Source organism: Hoplias malabaricus, chromosome 17 (genome assembly GCF_029633855.1).
Source record: "Hoplias malabaricus isolate fHopMal1 chromosome 17, fHopMal1.hap1, whole genome shotgun sequence".
Taxonomy (NCBI): Eukaryota; Metazoa; Chordata; class Actinopteri; order Characiformes; family Erythrinidae; genus Hoplias; species Hoplias malabaricus.
This window is the reverse complement of record NC_089816.1, coordinates 7693962-7720643: the sequence shown is the minus strand read 5'-3', so window position 1 is coordinate 7720643 and position 26682 is coordinate 7693962. Positions and strand designations below refer to the sequence as shown.

Genomic DNA, 26682 nt, shown 5'->3' with positions numbered 1-26682 from the left:
AAAGTTTGTTCTCAAAAAGCTACAAAAATAAAGCTGCACATGCTAATATTCAGCTAGCAACAATAATGTGAGAGAAGTCTAAACTCTAAACATGGACTTCCCAAGGTTCTGATCAGAGCTCTGAACTTTATAGACATGGGTGTTGGCTACACACTGGTTTTTACAGCTTTCTGATATTGTAATAAGTTTCTCTTCTAAATTGCTATGAATCTGATGTGACTTTGTTTTTCCTCAATACCTGTGGCTCACACATGAGATAGATGTGAAAAACAGGTGAGAAACTCCCTCCCCACTGTCAAAGATTAGCCCTCACCGCACCCCATCAGTGAGACCAACTGAATCGTATGGTTGTGTGGTGGTAATTTGAGTTATTTAGCAACAAAGCTGACTGCTTTGGAGCAACAAAGCCATCAATATAAGCTTCAGATGACTGCTTGAAAGCAGCAGAGAGCATCCAAACTTTACTGTAAGCCGTTTTTTGTTTTAAAGCTGAGCTCTGTGCCTCTGCGCATTTACAAAACATTTACTGCCAAATTCCATCGCTGGAATATAGTACTGAACTAGTGTAGCATCAAAGCTGACCAAACCAAACGTGCTGCAGAAAAACAAGTAAAATAGTTCGGGTTTATCCCAAAAATACAAGGACAAACAGAGAGAGAGATTTCGACAGATGCAGACAGAAAGGGAAAGAGTGAAGTGATAATGAGAGAGAGAGAGAAAGAGCGAGAGAGAGGGAAGAATGAGGAATGTCCTGCGATGTCCAGTGAAAGCACGATGCCGGGGTTGACCTCGTTCGGCTCCTCGATCCAAATGCCATTCTCCAGGCCAATAATTTCATGCTTGGGCAGCTAAAACGATAATTGGCAGGGGCTGCTGTATTCATGGCCCTTAGTTAAAAAGCCAGAGGAGAGCACAACACAATAAGACCCTCGGGGGCCACCGAAACGCCACGAAAGCTCAATACGGGTGGCTGGACACCTTTAAATAATAAGGACATCGTATACAGTCTCAACCAAAGACACTGCTGATTTCATTAGCGACTCTATACAGGACATAAGCATTTACTGATACACTGCTTCAGCATCGGCGTCAGCATGTTCATGAGTCGTAAGGGATCATTTTAATACAGCCATTCTAACAGGCATGTTATAGCTTATAAATGCTCTCCATCCTGTTCCAGAAATCTGCACATGAACAGAGCAATATTTGCAGTAATTCGCTGCGGCAGAGGCTACGAGGGAATTCTGTCCGTGGTTCCACTAAAAAGGATTAGCAAATACCTCAGGTAGATAGAAAAACTTGTTTCTTTATGCAGCGTTAATATTTGTACACCAACCCAGTAAATTCCCAAGAGTACATTATTCAGCTCATTCTGTCCTGTCCAATTCAGAGTGGAACTGAATTTATAAATGCTGCTACATGCCCTTCAGGAGACTGAAGCGAGGGGCATGGAACTTACTCGTTTAGTGATACAAAAGACTGCAAATCCAGCAGTTTTTCCAACCCTCGGACCCTCAAAACAACACCTGCTTTTCCACTTCTTCTCCAAGTTGTAAAATGAACAGTTGAATAGGCAAAAATAAATCAGCTAATTTACAGTTTTTCCCATTTACCTGAGGTCAGGGAGACGTGGCATTTGAGTTTGCTTTAATTTCACCCCTGGAGCTGTGCTTTTAAAGTAACTAAAAGTAATGGAAGCTCAAACATCAGCATTTGGTATCCGCTAACTTCTCTTCAGGCAGTTTGCCTCAAACCATATTGAACTCAAATAGGTGCCTTAATGCGATACGTCCTAAGGTTTTAGACGCCACTTATAAATATAGAATTCAGCTACTTTTTTACTCTATAGAAAAGCACCGAACAAACAACTGGAATGCTCTGGAGCGGCTGCACATTAGTTCACGGTGTCCAGTGCTAAACATGGGCCAGAGGGGCTTAAAGCCCCCTGCAATTGGTCGTTGAGCAATAGAACTGCATTCACTGGAGACTGGGGCGTATGGGGTGGGTTAGGGTGGCGTTTGTGGTAAATAAGCAGTCATCCAACATACGTATATGATCTTACTTATGTGGCTGAATGCCATCAAACCAATAAAAGTAACGATGGATCCTCACTTTGTTTACTTTGAATAGTTGCCTGAAAAATGGGAGCCCAAAAGTGAACATATGCATAAACACTGCAGCTCTACACACACAAAAAAAAGCATAAACACTTCTGATTCTTGCTCACACACACTGCAGCTAAACAGCATGTGAGAGTTATTTACCTGGAAAAAGAAGAAGGCCTGTCCGAACCAGTAGTGCATGATGGTGGTCTGTGCGGCGTCATAGTGCAGCTTCTTCCAGATGAACTGAGCCATGAGGGTCTGGACTAGCAGGCAGCATGCCAGCGTGGGCAGGTTATGAGCTCGAAACAGCAGGGCCACCAGCAGAACAACACCACTGTACACTTCCCATAATCCCCTGCTCTTCAGACGTCTCCCCTCCAACACTGAGGACATCACCTGAGAGCGCAGCAGATCCTTCACTCCAGTGAAGAGGATCCCCAACACGAACACATACACAAACCTCGCCTCACCTGTCCCTCTAGAGAGAGAGAGAGAGAGAGAGAGAGAGAGAAAGAGAGAATGAGGCACAAGAAAGAAAGAAGAAAGCGTAATAAAAGAGTAAATGTTAAAGGAAAGTAAACAAATATTAGAGACTCATTTCAGTTTAATGATTTTGTCATTCATTATAAAGCAACATGGCATTTTATTTTCTACCTCAGTTTGAAGCTGCAATTTGATTAATACATGGAATATGCAATTTTTGAAGGTCTTTGTGTGTCTGCAGTAAAACTGAATACAATACAGTGATTCTAATAAAGGCTTCTGGACTGAATTGATTCATGCAGTTTGCTTGACAATAAAAAAGCATACAGTGAGGAAAACTGTTGCAACTGCATATATGCACACACACACACACACACACACACTCCTCAGGGGGACTGATATTGACAGAAGCCTTTTGTTTGAAGGCATGCTGGAGTTCAGTGAATCAATAGCAGTTCTATAACAGGGTGCTTAATACACACACCTTATTATACTCTGCCACAAACACACACACACATTGGATTCACCACACAGCACTAATGAGAACATCCAACACATATACCTCAACTTATACAGTGCTGACTGTAATTGGAAAATGGCTAGTTTTGTTGTTTTACCTCTGCACCTGAGCACATTGTATTATACATTTAACAATAATTTGTTTATTAAGTTACAGAAGCAATCAATATTTGACTACTTTCTTTACATTTTTACTATCCGAAATAATAACCCATATTTATAGAAGGGATCATTCAATCTACGTTTACAGTTTCCTACCAAAGTGCAACATAATGAAAAATTATGTTCCATAGAGTGGGTCTGCCAGATGGGGAAGCCATGTTTAAAATAGGTTTAGTTCACACTCTTGGAAGGATCCAGGACACTAAGTGTGAGAATAATGGCTGTTTTATAGTGTATAAAATATTAATGGGGAAAAAATAGACAGTGCAGAATATAAGGTATTTATAACAGACATATAGGGATTAGCTTTTTCAAAACCACAAATCCAAGACCAGTCAATACTGCTTGAGTCAGCACACAATCTGATTCCTGAAACAAGGCCAAATTCATATTATTATATGGAGTGACCATTTTGGAGATCCTAAAGTTTTATTTTCACAGTCACAGTGTGTCACATGCATGTTGTACAAGCTACAATGTCTTTAGCCAGGTGGTATTAAAGCTAAAGTTGATTTATATTAACACTGTAAACCCCATAGAGTTACTATCAGAGTTGTGTCACAAAGATATAAAGACAAAGATGCTGCATTAAAAAGCATGACTGGTATCATCTATTTTTTTGCAGTGCCTGCTCCTTTAACAGTCTCCTCTGTTAGTACTTACATGCTGCTTTATTTTGCTGTGCTAATGCGAAAATTCTCTCACCATTAATCAGACGCAGCAGACAATCTTGCTCATAATCAGGATTTTATGAGTACAAGGCTGGTCTTGCTTTGGTTTGGAGGCAGCCCAGATCAGTAGGGTGGGACAATAAAAATTATGCATGTTTTAATAGCTCTGTTTTTATTAATTATGAGGTACCTGAATATGGAGGGAGGACTATAATGGCCATCGTATTTTACCAGTCATAAATACGCTGTGACCAAAAGTTTCAGGACACTTGCTTATCTAACATTCATTCATTCATTATCTGTAACCGCTTATTTAATTCAGGGTCGCGGTGGGTCCAGAGCCTACCTGGAATCATTGGGCAAGGCAGGAATACACCCTGGAGGGGGCGCCAGTCCTTCACAGGGCAACACAAACACACACACACATTCACTCACACCTACGGACACTTTTGAGTCATCAATCCACCTACCAATGTGTGTTTTTGGACTGTGGGAGGAAACCGGAGCACCCGGAGGAAACCCACACAGACACAGGGAGAACACACCACACTCCTCACAGACAGTCACCCGGAGGAAACCCACGTGTACACAGGGAGAACACACCACACTCCTCACTGACAGTCACCCGGAGCGGGAATCGAACCCACAACCTCCAGGCACCAGCTGCACCAGCATCACTCCAGTGCTGGGGGATTTATAACCCTCTACCTAACACTTAGCATTGAGAACCTTAAGCCTGTATTTAAGTTGACATTGTTTTATACAGATTGCACAGGTTGTGTATGCACAATTTAACACGTATTATTTGTGAATCACACATCTGTATGATGAATTTAATGTTTGTATTACCCTGCTTTTGACTCCACTTGTAGATTCTGACTGACTCTAAGAATGTGAGATCTTATAAACAGGAGAAAGAGGGATAATCCGGATCTGCTTGGGTGTTCTAGCTTGTTGTTTGTTTTTAACAAGTAAGTGCCTCTTGGGAACTAATGAAACACACAATCACAGCAATTACACTACAACGGTCCTCAAACCCTATACAGAATGATGCAGTAGTAGTCCTCTTCCTCCCTCGCTCGATGCTGTTTGTGTGCCATGATGTACTACCTATCCTACATCTGCACTACACACTCGCTTGGCAACATGTTGCCATGACAACGCAGCCCAGGCAACAGCTTGGTATTAGGCAGGTAGTCGCAGTAGCTAAAAGAGTGATGTGGCATTGAGTCTAACAAGCAGCCTGCAGCAACAGAGGACAGAAAGACGGCAGCTCAGTGATGAAAAAGAAAGAGACCACTCTGGGGGCAAGGCTTAGACATTAAATACTGATGGATGAATGTGAACTTGACCATGGAATAAGTGTAGACGTTACTTCAGTTGTGTACGGCTGCAGGACACTTTGTTCTTGAAGTATAATTAGAAGCACTAGAATTTGGATGTTGTCTTTCACTTTACACAAAACCACTCAGTGCTGAATTATTTCTATCTTTGAGGGAATAAACAAATACCCATTAGCTTGGTTTGATTTTTGTTTTTTTAAAAACATCAAGACTCCAAACCTGGTATTTACTCCATATCCCATATGTTTAGGACTGCCAGAAGTTTTATTACAACACATGTGCCTGAAGTTTGCTAGAGAGTGTTGAGATTTGGACTGGAACCAGGTTTCATGGTTGCGTAAAATGCAAGGTACGTTTAGCATAAAATGAAGGATGGTTATACAGTAAACACAAACCCATCTGTTCAATATTGTGAAATATTTTATACCCCAGATAACCTTGTAAGCTGCACGGCTATAACCAGAAATGCCAACATATCTGGAAAGAAAATGTGTCTGCTTCTGTTGGGAGAAAAAAAAAACTAAAACTGGGTCAAAGGTAGTTCTTCAAGGAGGATGATGGTCCAAACCAGTAGCCCATGTCTCTTCACAAACAATGGCTCAGACCCATAGCACTGAGCTTTCTTCTCACAGAGAAGGGACCGACAGAAACAACACATGATCATTTCAGCTCTGAAATAAGAGTGGAGCTTAATTTTTCCAGTCTCTCAAAGGAAAAAAAAAGGCTAGTGCTATTTTTATGATGATGAGAGTTGTGATTGTCTGCTAGGTCACATTCTCTGTATCTGTACTCAACTTCAGTTTAAAACTGTTGGTTTTTCCCCATTTTTTCCCCTTTGAATTTCTGCTTCCTTGTGCAAGTAGATTATCTTATTCTGCATCTAATCTCCTCATAGAGACATCTCTTGAAAAACTAATAACTTGTACTTACTGGCCATTTTTGGAGGAAAGTAATGAAAGTTTTTTTTTATTATGATGTATTCAACAGCACTGAAGGTAGCTCTGCCAGTCAGGCCGTACTGTAACGATCCAGTTTATGATTCTTCTCAGACTAATGCACACAGTGCTATGGGAAGCAGAACACTGACACACACACAGGACATGATAAGGCCCATCGTTTTGGATTGACAGTGTGTGAGATGGACCCTAAGGGTGCATTTTCCTCTGGAGCGGTGAAAAGAGGAAAGCTAAACAAAGCTGGAGCTCCTGAGCACTGGGAGGAAACCAGATGTTCCGTCATGTTTTATTAATCCGCTCTCGAAGCAACTCGCTCCCACGACGACCGAGAGAGAGACTGAGAAACGGAAACAAACAAAACTACTTGAAAAAAGTTACATTTCTGGTGCAAACCAGAAGAAACTGGGGTTTAGAAAATGAAAAGAAAGGAAAGGTGAGAAGAAATGAATAAGATTTCATGGTTTTCACGCTCATCTGTTGCTTGGTGAGGTCAATCGATGTAAACCAAAAGCTGCTGTTGCCTGTCAGCGCTCTGTAAGTGCCACAGTTCAAACGGGGGGCCAGCCTCTGCTCCCTAAGTGGAGAGAGGGCAGTGCCCATGGGGACGGAAATGCCACCGTAGCATTTAGAGGAGCCCAGGGCCAACAGACGCAGCATGCCCACCATTGCCAGTGACCTCTGATAGACTAAAAGCAGAAGAAGCACTCAGAGTAAGAGCATCACAGACAATCTGCACCTACGCCATGTTCCTTGCCTGGGCAGATCGATACTTACTATATTCAGCTAAATTGCTGGCGAAAGTCTATACAGCAGCACTGCACTAATGCACTTCAAATCCCACAGCGTCGGTGGCGGCAGCCTTCTCAAATAGAAACATTTGACAGTGTTTGACTGGAAAAACATAAGCATTATTGTTCTGCCTTGCTCTAAAGGGCCCATCTAAGACAAGCCATAGTTTCCTCGCTTGTTTAATACATATATATGTTTAATTATCACCAGCATTTCAGTTCAACAACAAAACAATGAAAGAAACTTTCCAATCATATATATATATATAAAGATTAAATATTAGAGAAATGGAAAAACAAGAAAGGCATATTAAATAAGCCCAAAAATATAAATAAGTTCCATAAAAATATAACAGAAAAAAATAGCAAGCCTAGTTTTCTTATTTATTTATTTATTTATTTATTTATTTATTGCGGGGCAGGATGGAAGGAAAGATTGAATAAAAGACAGTTGTTTACATCAGCACAATTGTCACTTTGTAATTCATCAGCTTGCTCTTCCATTGATTAATTTGGTCTGATGGCTCTGCGGTGGCATCTGCCACACTAGTCGTATATATATCACTCTACTGCTATGTGTGTGTGTATGTGAGGCCTGCTAAAATAATAATGATGGTGTGGTGTCAGAGGTGCGCGTGTGAGATGGGTTGCCAGGTATTGAGTCAGATTTCAGAATGTCACATGCTAACGAAGGAGAGTGTACTGCGGCGACTGGGACCAAAGAGCTGGCTTCACTTCATAGAAAACTCTCCACACAAACTGATACTGATACAGAGAGCCAATCACCAGCAAATCATGCAAACAGGTCATAAACAGCTGGACAGTGTGCAAATATACTTTTGGACTTTTATTTTGAAATGTAAAAAATAAGCATCTGTAAAAAACAAGTCAAACATTTTAGGACAAAAAAGTGAAATTTGAAAATTATTTATATTTCTTTTATATGATTTATACTCATGGAAATTCCCACCCACAGGGCGTGACTCCCCTCGGCACACACCGCCTCAGGCCTGGGAGCTGAGGATCAGTGTCAGTACGTTTTTCCCTCTAACTTGACCTGCCACTTGGAAGTAGGTCACACCTACAGACGCCCAAATGACCAAGGGGAGGAGTGGAAGTGAGCCGTGGATATTCAATCAGAACACACTCCCCCTCGGCTCGGTTAACCACAGTAAGCTCACCATGTGAGTAATTGCTTTGTCTGGCTGTGCACGTTGTATTAGAACCACAGAGTATTGCCTTTATATTTTAGTTGTTACTAACTGAGTAATTTAATCAGCTACTCTGCTATTAATGTCAATAACGTCTAATAATGAAGATGTGAAGTGCTGTGGCATTGCTGCGATTCAAACTCATCCTAAAATTGTGTCAGCACAGCTTTTCTCAGTTATCACAGTTATCAAGGTTCATAAAATCCAAAGTCAGAGCCTGGAGTAGCAATGACTGAGGCCTTATTCTCTCTATTACAGGTCAGTGAAATATCACAGTGGTTTTATAGCTGAAATCTGAAGGTAAAAATACATCCTAGTCAGAATATTTCAACCAACTTTATTGTAGATTATTATAAAGAGATTTCTATAACAATTCCCTATGACAAAATCACACGGCCCAGTTGATAAGTTAAAAAAAAGAGCTTTCAGACTCCTGACTGTAAAGGACTGTGGCAGGATTTGAATTCATGATCTTTTGATGATAGGGCACTTAGAAACCACACTGGAGCCACAGAGCTGGCAGACGTGAGTAAAAATCAAACACGACCACATTCACTGCTTCAGGTAAGCACTGTGGAACTGAGAGGAAGTACTTTTCTCAAAACAAAGTTCATTCATTCATTATCTGTAAGCGCTTATCCAATTCAGGTTCACGGTGGGTCCAGAGCCTACCTGGAATCATTGGGTTCCCTGGAGGGGGAGCCAGTCCTTCACAGGGCAACACACACTCACACATTCACACCTACGGACACTTTTGAGTCGCCAATCCACCTACCAACGTGTGTTTTTTGACCGTGGGAGGAAACCGGAGCACCCGGAGAAAACCCATGCGGACACTGGGAGAACACACCACACTCCTCACAGACAGTCACCCGGAGCGGGAATCGAACCCACGACCTCCAGGCCCCTGGAGCTGTGTGACTGTGACACTACCTGCTGCGCCACCGTGCCATCCCAAAACAAAGTTGATATAATTAAAAAAAAAAGACCTGCAGTTGATCTGAGTTTTCTGTTCCAGCGTAGGCTGTGTTCAGGAAGTTAATATGAAGAGGTCACAGAAGACCAGGCGCTAACACGTCCAGACTTCGTATATAGTTTGCGCAGAAGAGTATTTCAGACTAATCAGACGCTTCATTCATTCAGATACAGGAGCGATTTGAAACGATCTCACTCAGGAAACCCACCCCACTGCACCACACTTAATCATAACAATTACAATCAAAATCAAAGCCCCTGGCACTATCCTCTGAAGGCCCAGGGCTGAGCTACTAATGTGTACTGAGGGGTCTACTTCTAATGTTAATTTTGGCCTCCTTTATGGAAATAAAATATTTTATTAGCTGCAGCGTGGGGCATCAATGAGACCTGTGAAGAATGCTGGAGTCTGAATGTGGGGAATTGCAGGTGGGATGCTGTTTTTCTTTTTTCTTTATATAGAGCAGAATGTGGCATGACCTCAAAGGGCTGTAAGCCAAGCCGACAGGATCTCTACAAGCCTGCACACAGAGACTCAACACCATGGGTGATTGGGTTGGGGCTAAGGGGAAAAAACATTAAAAAAACATTGTTTTCAAAAAGACATTTAAAAACAATTGATCCTATCCTCAAACCCTCTCTCTCTCTCTCTCTCTCTTTCTCTCTCTCTGTGTGTGTTTCCTGATGAGGACTGGAATTCATTTCCATCTTTATGAGAAATCTGCATGCATAAACACTCACAAATGAGGTGTCAGCACAACAAACGCTCGCAGATTAATCAGGATAAAAATAAAAGTGCTTTTTTGGTGCTATCCTCTTGACGCAGGTGTGCTGGGGACTTTTTAATTACCGCATTCAGATGTTTCAAATACCGCTGCCTGTAATCCTAAAGTGATTTGAAATTAAAGCGGCTGCTTAAGTTGATGAAACTTGGTCGGCGGTTCAAAATGCATCTCCTTGTCAGAAACACAACGTGAACCTGCCAATCTGTGTGCAGCTGTCCTGCTGAACACTTCATCAAGAATTCCAGAAACTTCACACACACAAAAAAAAAACCTGGTACTTCAGCCCAGCGGGACTCCAGCACTCCGGGACGGCAGAAGAGCTCAGAGCCAGATATATCTGCCCAATCCTGACGGGACATGACTATTCATGTGGAGTTCGGTCAGGCTGGAACATTGTGTCTGAAATACAGTACTTTCCAGACTCATGTGAGGTTCAGTTTTTCAGTGAGGTTCACATAGTCCATCAACTCATTTCATTTAACTTCAGGCAGCACCTGGTAAAAGTCATTAATCAAGAGTGTTAGTTTAGGTTTAATCTTTGAATTGAATATTAAAATGATTTAATCAGAAATAATATTATTGTTAAACTCTAATACTTACAAGAACACTAGGTAGTATTTACTCCTTAAAATCACTGTCTTCCTTCTTTCTTCCTTTAAAATCATTGTGAAGACCTGTAGAAAGATGCATCGAGCATCTATCATTGCATCATCGATTCCCGCTCCAGGTGACTGTCTGTGAAGAGTGTGGTGTGTTCTCCCTGTGTCTGTGTGGGTTTCCTCCGGGTGACTGTCTGTAAAGAGTGTGGTGTGTTCTTCCTGTGTCTGTGTGGGTTTCCTCCGGGTGACTGTCTGTGAGGAGTGTGGTGTGTTCTCCCTGTGTCTGCGTGGGTTTCCTCCGGGTGACTGTCTGTGAAGAGTGTGGTGTGTTTTCCCTGTGTCTGTGTGGGTTTCCTCTGGGTGACTGTCTGTGAGGAGTTTGGTGTGTTCTCCCTGTCTCCCTCTGGTTTCCTCCCACAGTTCAAAAACACACGTTGGTAGGTGAATTGGTGACTCAAAAGTGTCCATAGGTGTGAATGTGTGTGTGTGTGTTGCCCTGTGAAGGACTGGCGCCCCCTCCAGGGTGTATTCCCGCCTCGCGTCCAATGATTCCAGGTAGACTCTGGACCCACCGTGACCCTGAACTGGATAAGTGCTTCCAGATAATGAATGAATGAATGATGGCATCTGATATTTTTTACTTAATTAAGCTACTGATGCTTTCAAGGGCCCTCAGTTTAATCACTGGGTTTGTGGAAACCTGCGATGAATCGACAGCTGTGATGTCAGTGTCACTGTCGATAGAGCAGAGGACAGAGGCAAACAGTCCATCAATGGATAAAAAAACAAACAAATTAACAGTGTACCGCTGTTGTATTAATGTTAATGCTAAAATCATTTTAATGGGAATAATTAACCATCATTTTATTTCTGTTACATCTGACTGCTTGCTAATTAACTACAAATCTTTCACATGCGCCATGTTTTGGTCTCCACTGGACACAAAGCATATGGACGTCTGGCAGCAGATTTTATGAATATGGAGATTTATTTAGCGTCTGGTTGATGTTGGTGGGATTCAGACTGAGTACGGGAAGACTTCTGTCATGCTTGGGTCGAAAAACCTGTTTCATGCCAGTTGGACTTGGACAACATTTTGACCTGAACTAGGCCTTCAGGCTCTTTAAAGCTGTATTAAAAAAAAAATCTCTGGAGCCCTGGAAGCTGAAGTCTCATAGGCTACTCCAATCATGCAAACTACAGAATGACCAGGGAGCTGAACCTTATGAAGCAGAAAGCACTCAGCCAGGCAGTCAGTAGCCTGAGACTTTGTGTGGGCAGCTGGCTGTTCGGGGGAGTTCTAACAGACATGCTTCTTTACATATGTTAGACTGCAGAATCCTACAGGCATCAGCACCCACACACTCTCACTCTCATACCCTAGCCGTGCCTACTCTGCATTTACAGCAGCCATTCACTCTCCGGCTTCTTGGGGATGTGCAGTAATATCTGTAGTGTGTAGGGATGGGCAGATGATTACTTTCAATTCCATTTCAGTGTGGTCTGAATATCAGGCCCGGACTGACATTTAGTGCTCAACCTAGAATGAATTAATTAGCTCACATTATGGAGGAGCAGGCGCATGCTGAGATGTGCTAGGAATACCAGTAGATTTCTTTCACCAAAGGCAACCTACAGAGAATGTATTTTCCTAATAAAGCCAGGGAAGCTGCACACGATCAGCCTCATCCCTTTATGGCTGGACGTGCAATTATCTCATACTGGCATCGAGCGAGGATTTCCATCTTGTCGTGTTCTAAAGGCCGGAAAAAAGGCTGGCAGTTAGCTCGGATCATGGTGTGAGGGCACCTCCTCATTTGTTTCTTCGCGCGGGGTGCGTTTGCTCCCTGCTTGAGTCAGCTGCTCTACTTTTTGCTGTAATTTCAGTTTGAAAGTCGTGAGGTAAAAAAGAGATATTTGAAAAGAGGAAACTGCTGACACCCAACAGGGGGTAAAGCAAACAACAATGCGCCTCAAATAGCATTGTCAGAGCTTGTTCTGATACCAGCAGGCAAACTAATTTCATCACAAACACTGGTAAAAGAATGGGAAAAAATTATCCTCACACAGCCAACCAACAAAAAGGGGGGAATAAAATATCAATTCAAGCCGATCTATTTGCCCGATGCGTAATTGCAGCACATAATATCAGCGACTTTATTTGCATGCAGCGATTCTTCAGAACCTCTCATGTCTCTGTGTATCATGAGACTGCCTCTGAAAATGACTTGTTTTTATGCATATTAAATCAACCATTTCATTAAAATTTCTTGTTTACACAAGATCTATTTTAAGTGAAGTAAATACCACATGCTGAGATGTTCAGTGATGACGTTTGGAGGCCTGGTTCGCATCTTCAATGCAAGAACTGCTTTATTTTCGCCACCCTATATCCATTTGAAAAACACCCAAACTCACTTAATTCATATATACACACACACACACACACACATTCGCTGTAGACCCATTGAATTTATAATGAATGGAATCAACAATAATGCTCAATATAGTCATACTACAACATCTAATGAGGGCAATGTGTTGCACTGTGTGTTGAGCATGGTACAGTGTCTACCCAGAGGTTCTGAATATTACAGAGTTTGTCTATACCTTACATTAGTGTGTACAGCTTGTGAACAGTGGCTATAATAACATTCGTCCAGGACACAATGAACACAGAAGGGACGCATTAGACAACAATGCAAATAGAAAATGAATACAACTGTACAGGTAATCCAAAACTCGGTGGAGGCGAGACTATATGGAAGAAGACCAGACGTGTGTTTACAGCAGCTATGAAGACAGTGTATAGTAGCAGTAAACCCATAATGTTAATTGCCATAAGCAGCTTAAAAGTGATTCAATTTTCAATGCATATAAATGACTGCAGTAGTTTTCATTTGTAAATGACAGTGTGCTAAGTGTTTGGTGCAAAAGATGAGGTGAGAGGTAGGGTTTGAAAGACACCGTAATGAGTGTACGCTAATGTGCATATCATGAATGCTATGTGCAGCTGAAAATACTTGGGCACAGTGTGTATTATTATATGAAGATCTTGTGCATTCACTATTGCACCGATGTAATATTTTCACTCACCACTGTGTAAACACGAAGTGCCAATAAATCATTTATTTTGATTTACTTCGGAAGCATGGATGGAATAAAAAAGAACAACAAAAACAAACAAACAAACCAAAATAAAACCTATCCTTGTGTTTTTCTCTCCATAATCCGTAATCACTGACCTGACCCGGTAACCTCGGAACTGTGACCATAACTGTGACTCAGAATCACAGTTAAGTAAGAGCAATGAAACCTCATCATCTATAAACCGCAGCCTTTGGTACAGCTTATACGTTTCCACTGAAATATGGACAAGAAAGTTGCACCACACGGATAAAAAGAGCACATTTCTGAGCAGATTTGCTGGTTGTTTTATTGATGCCTGGGTGAAAAATAACAGCAGACAGTGCAGTAGTGATGGTGCTGATGCAGGGGGTGCAGAGCGGGTGATGTTTGGTGCCTGCTGTGGCCTAAACCGATGCATCAATCATCACTGCACTACACAGCTACTACAGTTTGTGAACTTCAGCAATGAAGAGCAGACTCCATCAGCAGCTCACAACAATGAGACACTAAAGCCAGAGGAATTGTGATACACTCTCTAAACAAAGGAGAGAGAGAGAGAGAGAGAGAGAGAGAGAGAGAGAGAGAGAGGGAGAGTGAAAGAGCGAGACAGTGAGTGAAAGAGAAAGAGAGACAGAGAGAGAGAGAAAGAGTGAGAGAAAGAAAGAGAGAGATAGTGAGTGAAAAAGAGAGTGAGTGAATAAGAGAGAGAGTGAGAGCAAGAGAGAGAAAGTGAGTGAAAGAGAGAGAGAGAGAGATAGAGAGTGAGAGAATGAGTGAGTGAGTGAAAGAGAGAGAGAGTGAGTGAAAGAGAGAGAGAGAGGGAGAGAGCGAGAGCAAGAGAGAGAGAGTGAGAGAATCAGTGAGTGAGTGAAAGAGAGAGAGGGAGTGAGTGAAATAGAGAGACAGAGAGAGAGAGAGCGAGAGAGAGTGAGAGAGAGAATGAGTACGTGAGTGAAAGAGAGAAAGGGAGTGAGTGAATGAGAGAGCAGAAAGAGAATGAGAGAGAGAGAGAGAGAGAGAGAGAGAGAGAGAGAGACTACTTAGCAGAGGCTAAGGTACAGTAATTGAGAATGAGAACAGTGAAGAGCAGAGGAAATAGTGAATAATGGAAATACAGAGGAATAGCAATAAAGGATGACTGAGTGTTAGAGTGAGAAAGAAAGAAAGTAAGAGAAAGAGAGTGAGAGGGGGAAGGAACAATAGCGTATTAGAGAGGTAAGGAGAGAGGGGGTGCGAGAGTGAGACAGAGGCTTCATGTGTCCTTAGTGAAATGGGGCGAGAGACAGAGAGAGAGAGTGTGTATGTGGTGGGACGGGATGCTGCAGCATCAGCTTAATAGAAAAGCCAGAGGTTGCAGGGGCAACATAAACAACGTCCTGTAGTGATTAATGAATGAGTGAATGGCTCTGGTGGCAAGGGCTGCACTGTCAATTACTGAGTGTCTCTCTTTCTCTCTCTCACTTCCTGTCTATCTGTGTCTCTCTCTCTCTCTCTCTCTCGGACGGAGGGATGGTAAGGGAACACAGCTGCTGGCCCAGCAGGAATGTTGAAAGGTCAAAGTTTTAATTAGGTGAGAGAGAATGTCAAGGGAAAGAGGTGAGAAGTGCTGCTTTGTCTTGGCACTGAGGCACATGCATGTGTTATAATAACACAATACAAGGGTCTGTGCATGTAAGAGAGAACAATAAGAAAGTGTGTGTGTGTGTGTGTGTTTATGTGCATTAGGGACTATTAGACTGGCATGCGTAAGGGAGAGAGTCGACGTGAAGGAACGCTACAAGTGAATCGGTTCAGACTAATGAGGACTAAACGCAGGGGAAACCTAAAGACCAGCCTTCTGACTCAACTCTTGCTGATTCCAGTACAGACCTATAATCAGAATAATAATAGACTCCAATGATTTCCAATTCAGACTAATCAAAGGAGCTTTCTCTGCTTAACACGCTAAGCAGCAGCACACAATGCACTGCCTTCGCAAGTCTGAGTGGAGGCCTCTTTTAGCCACAATTTCCATCCACTTTGAGGGGGAAAAAGCCACACACACACACACACACACACACACACACACTATTTGTAGTTCTTGTAATAAGAATCAAAAACAAGGCTAATTACAGTCTCTTCCTCGAGTGCAATCGTCTAACCTCTAGAGTAACTTTGCAACATCAGACAGCTCACACTAATCACGAGAATGGAAACGGAAAAGTTTATTATTCAAGAAAAAAAACAGCCGAAAAAGGCAGAGCTCGTTAGAGCAGCTCCGATAAATGGGTCAAATGTTCTTCAGCAAGGAAAATAAAAGTTAAGAACTGGCATCGTCTTGGTGTGACCTCGACGACATCCAGCGCTCAGCAGCTATCAACGAGATATTCAGACGTGACCGAACTTACTTGGAGACGGATCGGCCCGAGTGTTGCCATGGGAACAGGACATTGCCGACTGCTGCGCGGTAGCTGTAGACTCCCAGGAGGCCGAGAGCCAGGGCCATCTTGGACACTAGAGAACAACGCCGCTGGACAAGGAGGAAGATCAGCAGCAGAGAGAGAGCAGCCAGCAGAGACAGGACCACTTTGTGATCTCCGCTGTGAAGAGAGAGAGACACAAATCACAATCAGTACGGCAACGTCTAACAGTTCTGACAATAACCACTTTTAGTTGGACTATCACAGAGGGTTTGTCGAAGCTTACATTGTACACTCTGATCAAAACTAAAATGTTAGCCTACTGCTTCTTATTTGGTAACCACAGGGCCTTAATAGTAGGATGTTTTTTTTTCAGTTTAAAAATTGTACAAAAAACAAACTCCCTAGTGTTTATTAGCTTTCACAGCAAGCTGCGCCACATACTTTACACCACAGGGATTCTCAATATTTCTTGTTTTGTGGGTTCTATTTTCCCAATGTGTTTGTGCAATTCATGTGGAAAACATGAAAACAACACAAAATCAATAAATAAAACCGACACTGTGTTAGGGCAGGGCCATATTGCACCATTCACAATAATATCAATATTATTTTTAAAACAAGAAAAAATCCATATTGTGTTTATATCAATGTTTATGTCATAACATGGGGGGCACGGTGGTGCAGCAGGTGGTGTCACAGTCACACAGCTCCAGGGGCTCGATTCCCGCTCCGGGTGACTGTCTGTGAGGAGTGTGGTGTGTTCTCCCTGTGTCTGAGTGGGTTTCCTCCGGGTGACTGTCTGTGAGGAGTGTGGTGTGTTCTCCCTGTGTCTGAGTGGGTTTCCTCCGGGTGACTGTCTGTGAGGAGTGTGGTGTGTTCTCCCTGTGTCTGCGTGGGTTTCCTCCGGGTGACTGTCTGTGAGGAGTGTGGTGTGTTCTCCCTGTGTCTGCGTGGGTTTCCTCCGGGTGACTGTCTGTGAGGAGTGTGGTGTGTTCTCCCTGTGTCTGCGTGGGTTTCCTCCGGGTGCTCCGGTTTCCTCCCACAGTCCAAAAACACACGTTGGTAGGTGGATTGGCGACTCAAAAGTGTCTGTAGGTGTGAGTGTGTGAGTGAATGTGTGTATGTGTGTCTGTGTTGCCCTGTGAAGGACTGGCGCTCCCTCCAGGGTGTGTTCCCGTCTTGCGCCCAATTATTCCAGGTAGGCTGTGGACCCACCGTGACCCAGCGCTTACAGATAATGAATGAATGAATGAAAGAGGACAGCAACTTGTAAGATATGAACAAAGCCTGTAACAACAGAAATGGTAAAAACACCTAATCTGCTTCATCTCCTCAAGCAGAAGCACCCAGTTGAGTTTGAGGAAATTCAACAACAACGTGAAGAGAGCTCAACCGTCTATGAGCTCTAACCCAAACAGACAGAATACTGAATACTGACTCAGCGTAGCATCTACTTTGTATTTGTAATTTACGGTGAAACTTTAACGGTATTTTGTGTATATTTGTGTACTGCTGTTTATATTCTCCACACTTAATTTTGTGGTATTTGATAGATTTATTTGTATTTTTCGTATTTTATATGAAATCAGAATCTTGGTATCCTACTTTTACAAAATAAACAAATGTTTACAGTTATTCTTTCTACTGAAAGTTTGAAAACTACATTTATACTAAGAACAAAATGTAACATTTATTTAAATGCAGTGGTATATTTGTGAAATTAATACAATATTTTTCAGTGTTTTGCCAAGAATCACCAAGAATATTGTTGCTTCTGTGTTGCAAAAATACTCTGAAATATTGTAATATTATTTTAGGGTAATATCACCCACCCATTAAACTGTATTGCAATAACAAACAGCCAAGAAAATGTTAGTTTTAACCCTCTACCGTTGCATTCCAATAATATACAAGATCTTTAAAGGTAACACTCACTCGTACTCTGTGTTTAACTAGAATTGGAAAAACAATCGTGTTCCACAAACATGAACTTATAAGACACTATTTTAATTAAGTGATAAATTTACCATCCACAAGCTGACATTAAACTGTATCTTACTGTCTGAATGGTTTATTTTATTGAGCCTTAATAAGCCCAGGCATTAGAGACTGAACAAAACCCTAACTGTATTATGTACTGGGCATGCCACACACAAAGACCCGTCTTGGGAGGAAACCAACCAAAGTTGAATAATATTCACTGTTCTGTGGTCATTTTTTCCCCTGTGGGCTTTGAGTGTTCTAGTGCTGTTCGTTGGGCGATTGCAACTCTTGCTGTCCTTCTTGTAAGTTTGCTTATTATTTAAAATTATGCAGAATATGATTCATCCCATGATGCAGAACATCTTCAGGAACAAAAACAAACACCGGATGATGATCTTTTCTGTGCAGTTTGTTCACTGGCTGTATTTACAACACAAAATCGCCCAGTGGGGTTCATGAATAAACCAAGAGGTCTACACATTGTCCTATTAACACACAACATATCTAAAACAAAACGTGTAATTGTGGCATTGTTTTAATTACAGGAACAGGGCGAGGAGCCTTTATCACAGAGTTGGCCACAGCCTCAATTAAGATGATGAGGTGACAACTACAATGTTTTAAATTGGCCATCATCAAAGAGAGAGAGGCTCAATGCCTAAACAGCAGCAATTAAAGCACATCATGCATTCGCTGAGACTCTATTACATTTTTAAATGAGATTAAACACTTCCCTGTGCTTAAACAATTGCCATACATCTCTCATGTGAATATTTATATGACAAACATCGGTTCCTGAAATGCTAATAAAAAGACTAATAATAAAAATTAAATGCTAATAAAAAAATACAGTAACACAGCCATGCTGGTAAAGAATACGCGGAATGGGGTTACATTTACATTTATGCATTTGGCAGACGTTTTTATCCAAAGCGACTTACAAAAGAGGATCTAACATTCAAACTACAGCACGAATTATACAAAATACCTTACATTGAGTGCAATATGCAGGAAGTAATAAGTGCATTAAAGAAAGACATTCAGTGCAAGAGATGCTCTCGGAAGAGCTGGGTCTTCAAGGATTTATAGAATGCAGAGAGGGTTTCTGTTGCTCTGATGGTGCTTGGAAGCTCGTTCCACCAGCGTGGTACCAGAGATGAGAATAGCCTCGACTGACCTGTACGGGGGGTTGGCCGTGTTAGTTGGCGCTCCTTTGAGGAATGGAGAGGGCGGGCGCTAACGTATGGTTTTAAGAGTCTATTGAGGGAGATGGGAGCAGAACCAGTGAATACTCTGAAGGCCATCATTAGTGATTTAAATTTGATGCGAGCAGCTAAGGGTAGCCAATGCAGCTCAACTAATAGAGGTGTGACATGTGCTCTTTTAGGCTGCTTGAAAACCAGGCGTGCTGCTGCATTAGGGGTTAGTCATCTTGAAGGTAGCAGATGCTATGCCAAAATGTGTTTATACTGTATCATGTGGAGGTTACATATGTCATGGACACCAATTCTTCTCAACACCATGTCAATCCGTGGCTTTTGTATTTTATGCAGAAATGTAAAAAAATTCTGCATGACGAGCATCAAAGAATAAAGCCTTTCCCTGAGGTTCCTTTTATGTTCAAGTATCATCCGGTTAAGATTTATCCATTATTTGGCATGTATTGGCAAGCTTCAAAATTCTGCACCTTGTTTTCATTTAAACACAACTCAAAGTAGATTCACAAAACCCAGTGTTCTGTATTTAACTGTACTTCACATAGTACCCCAACTCAGAACTTCAGTTTGTTAAAATGATGATATGGTTGGACACAATGTTTTTGCGCGTGTGTGTGTGTGTGTGTGTGTACAGACTGGAGCCTGTGGAGTGTTATAAGCGCTGGTGGGTGGGTTCTACTCTCATCTAAAGGAATAAGGCATGGGGCACAGACAAGACAAGTGTGTGCATGGGGTAAAGTGAAAGCTATTGTGAAAAGTGTGATTGTTTTACAGTGGGCTATAGACGGTGTGTTCTAGCTAGAGTGAAGAGGACATGGACAGTCTCCCTCTCATGTGTGCAGTGAAGGACAGTGATGAGGTTAATGTAGCTGTACTTTACTGTAAGTATTTCCACTTTTGGTGACTCAACTCCACTACATTTCAAAGTCAAATATCTTACTTTTTACTCCACTACATTATGAAAATCTGCCGTTCCTTTTTGTTTATTTTATTTTTTTTTACTTTTTGTTTTTATTAACTGTTGTGCGAATTTGAGACTGTAAATAATCATGTTCAGGTCTTAGAACCGTTATAAATTAACAAATTGATTTGTACCATTTTGTATTTGCTGTATTTGAGTTATCAGTAACTATTCATTCACCTGTAGATCTGTAGACGTCAAAAATTGCTCACAGAGGGTGAGAGTTTCATTAAACACAATACGTGAAGCGAGGTCAAAACCAGGAATTATTCCAAAACCCTAAAATCAGTACATGGAGATAAACAAGTCCAAAAGACAAAAACGAGTATCAGGCAACAAAATCGTAGCCTGTTTAAGAAACAGATATCCCATAACTGGGGCGGCACGGACGCGCAGCAGGTAGTGTCGCAGTCACACAGCTCCAGGGGCCTGGAGGTTGTGGGTTCGCATTCCCGTTCCGGGTGACTGTCTGTGAGGAGTGTGGTGTGTTCTCCCTGTGTCTGCATGGGTTTCTTCCGGGTGACTGTCTGTGAGGAGTGTGGTGTGTTCTCCCTGTGTCCGAGTGGGTTTCCTCCGGGTGACTGTCTGTGAGGAGTGTGGTGTGTTCTCCCTGTGTCTGCGTGGGTTTCCTCCGGGTGACTGTCTGTGAGGAGTGTGGTGTGTTCTCCCTGTGTCTGCGTGGGTTTCCTCCGGGTGACTGTCTGTGAGGAGTGTGGTGTGTTCTCTCAAAAGTGTCCGCAGGTGTGAGTGAGTGAGTGTGTGTTGCCCTCTGAAGGACTGGTGCCCCCTCCAGGGTGTATTCCCGCCTTGCGCCCAATGATGCCAGGTAGGCTCTGGCGACCCTGAACGGGATAAGCGCTTACAGATAATGAATGAATGAATGAATATCCCAGAATTGCAGAAATAACTTTACAAATGTTGCTTTTCCACCACATGGGTCAGAAAGGGTAGGAACCCCCCCTTTCCTTTCCCCATCCTACCAATTTCAGAACAATGCTGTAAAAGTTAATTGCACTTAAAAGCACCAGGAACAGAAAAATACACAAATCTTACCAAGTGTTCCTAAATGAGTAAAACCTATGACATTTTTTTAGTCTAAGCGTTACTTTCTTTTTATTAAGTGCCCTACGCCATTGTGAAAGTTTATACTTGCGCTTGCGTTGCTCTGCAATTACCCCGCCAACTACTAGGGCTGATGTAGTGGTGCGGTGGTATTAGTTTTAAAAATCTTTAAAGTGCCCTATTTAGAGAGTGTAGTGTAGTGTAGTGTAGACTTCGTCCGACTGCAGAGCAATCACGTTGTGGTCTGCGTAGATGCGACGAGTTACATTTGTGGAGAGGTGCTCATCAGGCCACGCTGCCTACAGCATAGGTTCAACACAGAAGCATTAATTAATTGACACAGCGACCTCTGTTGGTTTGGAGGGGCTGCACCTTGGGTGTATGTAATAATTGATATAACACCATTCATTGTATTTAATCTTTTGCCATTTCTGCTGTGCTCAGTGTCAGACTGATTAATTAATGAAACCAAGAGTGACACTAGAGTCTTTTCACCTATAATGTGTTAAACATGTGTCTCGTTACAAAAATAATAATAGGACATTAGAGACATAATACGTCATGGTACTTTTACTTTCGATAATGTGTGTGTGTGTGCACAAAGATCAACTGAGTAGGATCCTACAGGGGCTCAGAACATCTTCCACTTATTTCTCACCTAGAGCATAGCTGAAGCCGGAGAGAAAGAAAGAGAGAGAGAGAGATAGAGAGAGAGAGAGAGAGAGAGATATGCTGGTACAGATGGGAAAAGACTGGAGATTTAAAGCAGACAGAGAGAAATGCTCTTCCAGTCTCTGACCCTGACGGCCCTCTCTTTCCTCCCTCTATTCATCTGAGCGCAGACAGCCCGCAGAATTCTAATGCACTCAACACACTGAGGAGCCTGCCCCACACACACACACAACATGTGTTTGTGTTAATTTCCTGCAGAAACTTATCACACTTACTTATAATTAGTGCATGATTTGATTTGATTTACGATACGAACTTCAGGGGTCCCTAATCTCACTGTATTTTAAATAAAATCCAGATAAGGAATAAATGACTATAAATCATGTAGCACAACTTACTCCCCAGACTAGAGCTGAAGGAGAGGAAGGAGGAGTGCTGGAGTGAGATGATTGCGAGCTCAGAAGTTTTAGCCATTCTCATCATATTTAATCAGTGCCAATTTCTCAGAATGCATTGTGTTTGTTTTGCTTGGTTTAGCCTCAGTACTATTTGCACTCAGATAAATGCAGGTCCAGTGCTGCAATTGGAGAACTTCAGATGAGGAGACGAGACAACTCCAAAGTGCACACTTTCCTCGTAAGATGCAGCACTTGTTTTATCCCAAATTTTCAGACTTGGGCAGATCACAAAAACTGAAACCTATAGGTTTATAGTGTGAGGGTTGGTAGGAGGGGCGGCACGGTGGCGCAGCAGGTAGTGTCGCAGCTCCAGGGGCCTACCCGTGTCTGCGTGGGTTTCCTCCGGGTGCTCCGGTTTCCTCCCACAGTCCAAAAACACACGTTGGTAGGTGGATTGGCGACTCAAAATTGTCTGTATCTGTGTCTGTGTTGCCCTGTGAAGGACTGGCGCCCCCTCCAGGGTGTATTCCTGCCTTGCGCCCAATGATTCCAGGTAGGCTCTGGACCCACCGCGACCCTGAACTAGATAAGCGTTACAGATAATGAATGAATGAAAAAGGGTTGGTAGGAGCTCAGATTAATGTGCTAATGCACTCAAAAATGGTCCCATTTCATGATGAGAATTATTCTGTATTACATACTGGGAAGTTGACACTATGCATACTACATGCAACATCAACTTGTTTCAATCATTCATTCATTATCTGTAAGCGCTTATCCAGTTCAGGGTCGCGGTGGGTCCAGAGCCTACCTGGAATCATTGGGCGCAAGGCGGGAATACACCCTGGAGGGGGCACCAGTCCTTCACAGGGCAACACACACACACTCACACATTCACTCACACACTTACACCTACGGACACTGTGGAGTCGCCAATCCACCTACCAACGTGTGTTTTTGGACTGTGGGAGGAAACCGGAGCACCCGGAGGAAACCCACGCGGACACAGGGAGAACACACAACTCCTCACAGACAGTCACCCGGAGGAAACCCACGCAGACACGGGGAGAACACACCACACTCCTCACAAACAGTCAATTGGAGGAAACCCACGCGGACACGGGGAGAACACACCACACTCCTCACAGACAGTCAATTGGAGGAAACCCACGCGGACACGAGGAGAACACACCAACTCCTCACAGACAGTCACCCGGAGCGGTAATCGAACCCACAACCTCCAGGTCTCTGGAGCTGTGTGACTGCGACACTACCTGCTGCACCACCATATCGCCCATCAACTTGTTTCAACATCATTTAATTAAATGTACCTTAAATTAATATTGCACTCGCCATAGAAATATGTATCTGTAATGACTCAGTTTTGGTGAAGGCTGAATATTTCATTCTCAATATTGTGTCTTACATGCAAAGAAATTATAAAAAATAAATAAATAATAATAATATATACAAAATCCTTTCAGGCATTTCAATGTGTGTGTGTGTGTGTGTGTGTGTGTGTGTGTGTGTGGCTCTGCTCCTCTCTTCTAATTTCCAACTTGGACCGTATGAAAAACAGAGACCTGACCCTGGAGTGGTGTAAGTGTGATTTCGTTTTAGATTGAGATTTAAAATGTTCATATTTACATTTATTGATTAATTTTTCTTGGACACAAACGAAGCAGACCTTGCTCTTGATAGACCAAGAAAAGAACATTGCCCATCACAAAGTAAGGTCAGCCTGCCTTCTGTTGAAATTTTCTGAATACCTTCATTTGAATAGTTATATTTCCAGGTAATTAAAAAAAAAATGCCTGCGATGGTTTCGTCAGAATCAAATTTTTGCAATTACAGTCCAGTTTAACTTTACTTTTCTAAACTACTGTTCAAAGCACATAATTAAGAATCTTTGGCTTTAGACAACAAGTAAATAAAACATTCCCAATGCTCCCAATATTCGTAATGTAGGAAACACAACAAACATGATGCTAGGGGTGAAGCTATTGATGTTTAGCTTACTGTGGGAGAAATCACGGATCAGGCAGAGAATATTTGGCTGCCAGTCACATTTCCTCAGCCCCCTTTTGTACATTGGTCACCACCTCTCTGTGTCCATGGGGCTGTGTAAGCCCAGACGGAAAAGGGAAAAAAAAAAAAGCTATATAAGAAAGAGCTACTATCTCTCCTCATATCTAGGGCTTGACGCTCCACTCCCAGTCTTTCAGACGCAGCAGGTTCAGAACAATGAGGCAGATGACTCACTGCACTTCCTCACATCCACAAAGCTTCTGTCTTCCTGACAGAACATACACACACACAAAACAATTTCATGTTACACAGCACACTCACTGCTGCGTCAGAAAGAAGGGCTGGAATACACATGTACAGAGGTTTAATACAAGTTTTGAATCAAAAGAGGTAGGTCAGATTTCTTTTAAATATTTTATATATGAAACCTTCATCTTCTCAATGCTATTTTCTTCAGGAGAACGTGTTAAAGAAGTCATAATAATTAGATAGAATTAAGAAAAAATCAATTTTGCATTTACATCCACAACATACAACAGCTCAACTGATGTGATCACCGTTAATGTGAACCCTGGTGTTACACAGGGAATGAATCCCATTTCTTTTTCTTACCCCTTGTTCTCGAGGGTCTACTTGCCCCTTGGAACTGAGCTACAAGTTGTAGCTGTTTAACTCTTCCCCTATGAAATGGGACAACCCTGACACATCATCAGAACACAAAAACATCAGGGGTTCTGCAGAGCTCTGCTGCTGGTCTGCAACAAAATCAAAGAAACGCTGCTCGACTTTAAAGTAGTTAAATTTAGGCCATCAATGCCTTCAAAAGTATTCAACGATCCTATATTATCACCCACTTCTAACTCTGTGGAATGAAGCTGAATTCAGTGGTTTATTTGGCAGGTTTTTTATTTTTCAAACTTTAAATTTTGCAGTAGCTGCAGGTGCTAGAATATATTTGCTACAACATTTAACATGGAACCAGAAATTAAGATATATTGGTATACTACTAGGGGGCGGCACGGTGGTGCAGCAGGTGGTGTCGCAGTCACACAGCTCCAGGGGCCTGTAGGTTGTGGGTTCGATTCCAGCTCTGGGTGACTGTCTGTGAGGAGTTGGTATGTTCTCCCCGTGTCCACGTGGGTTTCCTCCGGGTGCTCTGGTTTCCTCCCACACGTTGGTAGGTGGATTGGTGACTCAAGAGTGTCCGTAGGTGTGAATGTGTGTGTGTGTGTGTTGCCCTGTGAAGGACTGGCGCCCCCTCCAGGGTGTATTCCCGCCTTGCGCCCAATGATTCCAGGTAGGCTCTGGACCCACCGCGACCCTGAATTGGATAAGTGGTTACAGATAATGAATGACTGAATGGTATACTACTAGTGAAGTTTCGTGCTTGTTATGAAGTAAAGGGAGGGCTGATGTTTGAAATGAGTAGGCCATGCATCCATGTGCATGTGCTCACTGTCATATGAAGATTGACTTACTATGTATCAATAATTATAGAAAATTACTGTTGCAATTAAATGCAATAATTAAATATTGCTGGACAAATAATAACTGGAATATTTTTAAAAATGAAAGTTCATCAGTTCCACTTGCAGTAATTGGCTGTTTGCCTCAATGTAATGAACCAATGAACTACTTGCTACGTCACTGGCATTGGTTTCCATTAAATATGAGATGCTTGGATCGCTGAGAGATTTTTCAATACTCAGATTAGATCAGAGGTTTACAAACACGACATATTCATCAAAATAAACATCACAATGCATTGTGGGTCATCAGTGGATTGGAAACAGAAGTCCGGCCCGTGGCATCATTTTTATGAATACATCTTTAGTGGCCCGCTGGCACTTGGCTGTTTTGCTTTCATTCACCTGACCGTGGCAGCACTGTGCGAATGTATAGGAGATTGCATCACTGTGTTAATGAACTACGCTAAACTTACACGACATTCATTTCTCTGGGACGGCGAAGTAATTCACAGAACGACATGATGGCTGCAGCAAAAACACACACTCAAGTTGAGAGTGAGAACTGTCTCTTTCAAAAGATGGAAGTATTAGCAGTAAAATGTTGGGTTTTACACACTTTCGTACAGAAGCGTATTGCTGCCACACACAATAAAAAATAACCAGGCATCTCTTATTATGATCATACCCAGTGCATGGAGCTAGTGCTCACACCGCTCAAATGAGCCGCTGCTTATTTACCAGTGTGTGAAAGAGGAGTGGCGATT

General features: G+C 42.4%; 1 protein-coding gene across 2 annotated transcripts in view; it reads right to left on the bottom strand.

Annotated features, from left to right (window-relative positions):
- The window catches only part of pigg (phosphatidylinositol glycan anchor biosynthesis class G (EMM blood group)), a 117388-nt gene that overhangs the window by 14624 nt on the left and 76082 nt on the right, over window positions 1-26682 (bottom strand). For both annotated transcript variants that reach the window (XM_066649280.1, XM_066649281.1), the window contains 2 exons: window positions 16114-16305; window positions 2265-2583 (listed from right to left, as the gene is read on the bottom strand). In XM_066649280.1, coding sequence (XP_066505377.1) covers window positions 2265-2583; window positions 16114-16305 — 511 coding nt within the window. The remainder of the gene's footprint in view (window positions 1-2264; window positions 2584-16113; window positions 16306-26682) is intronic.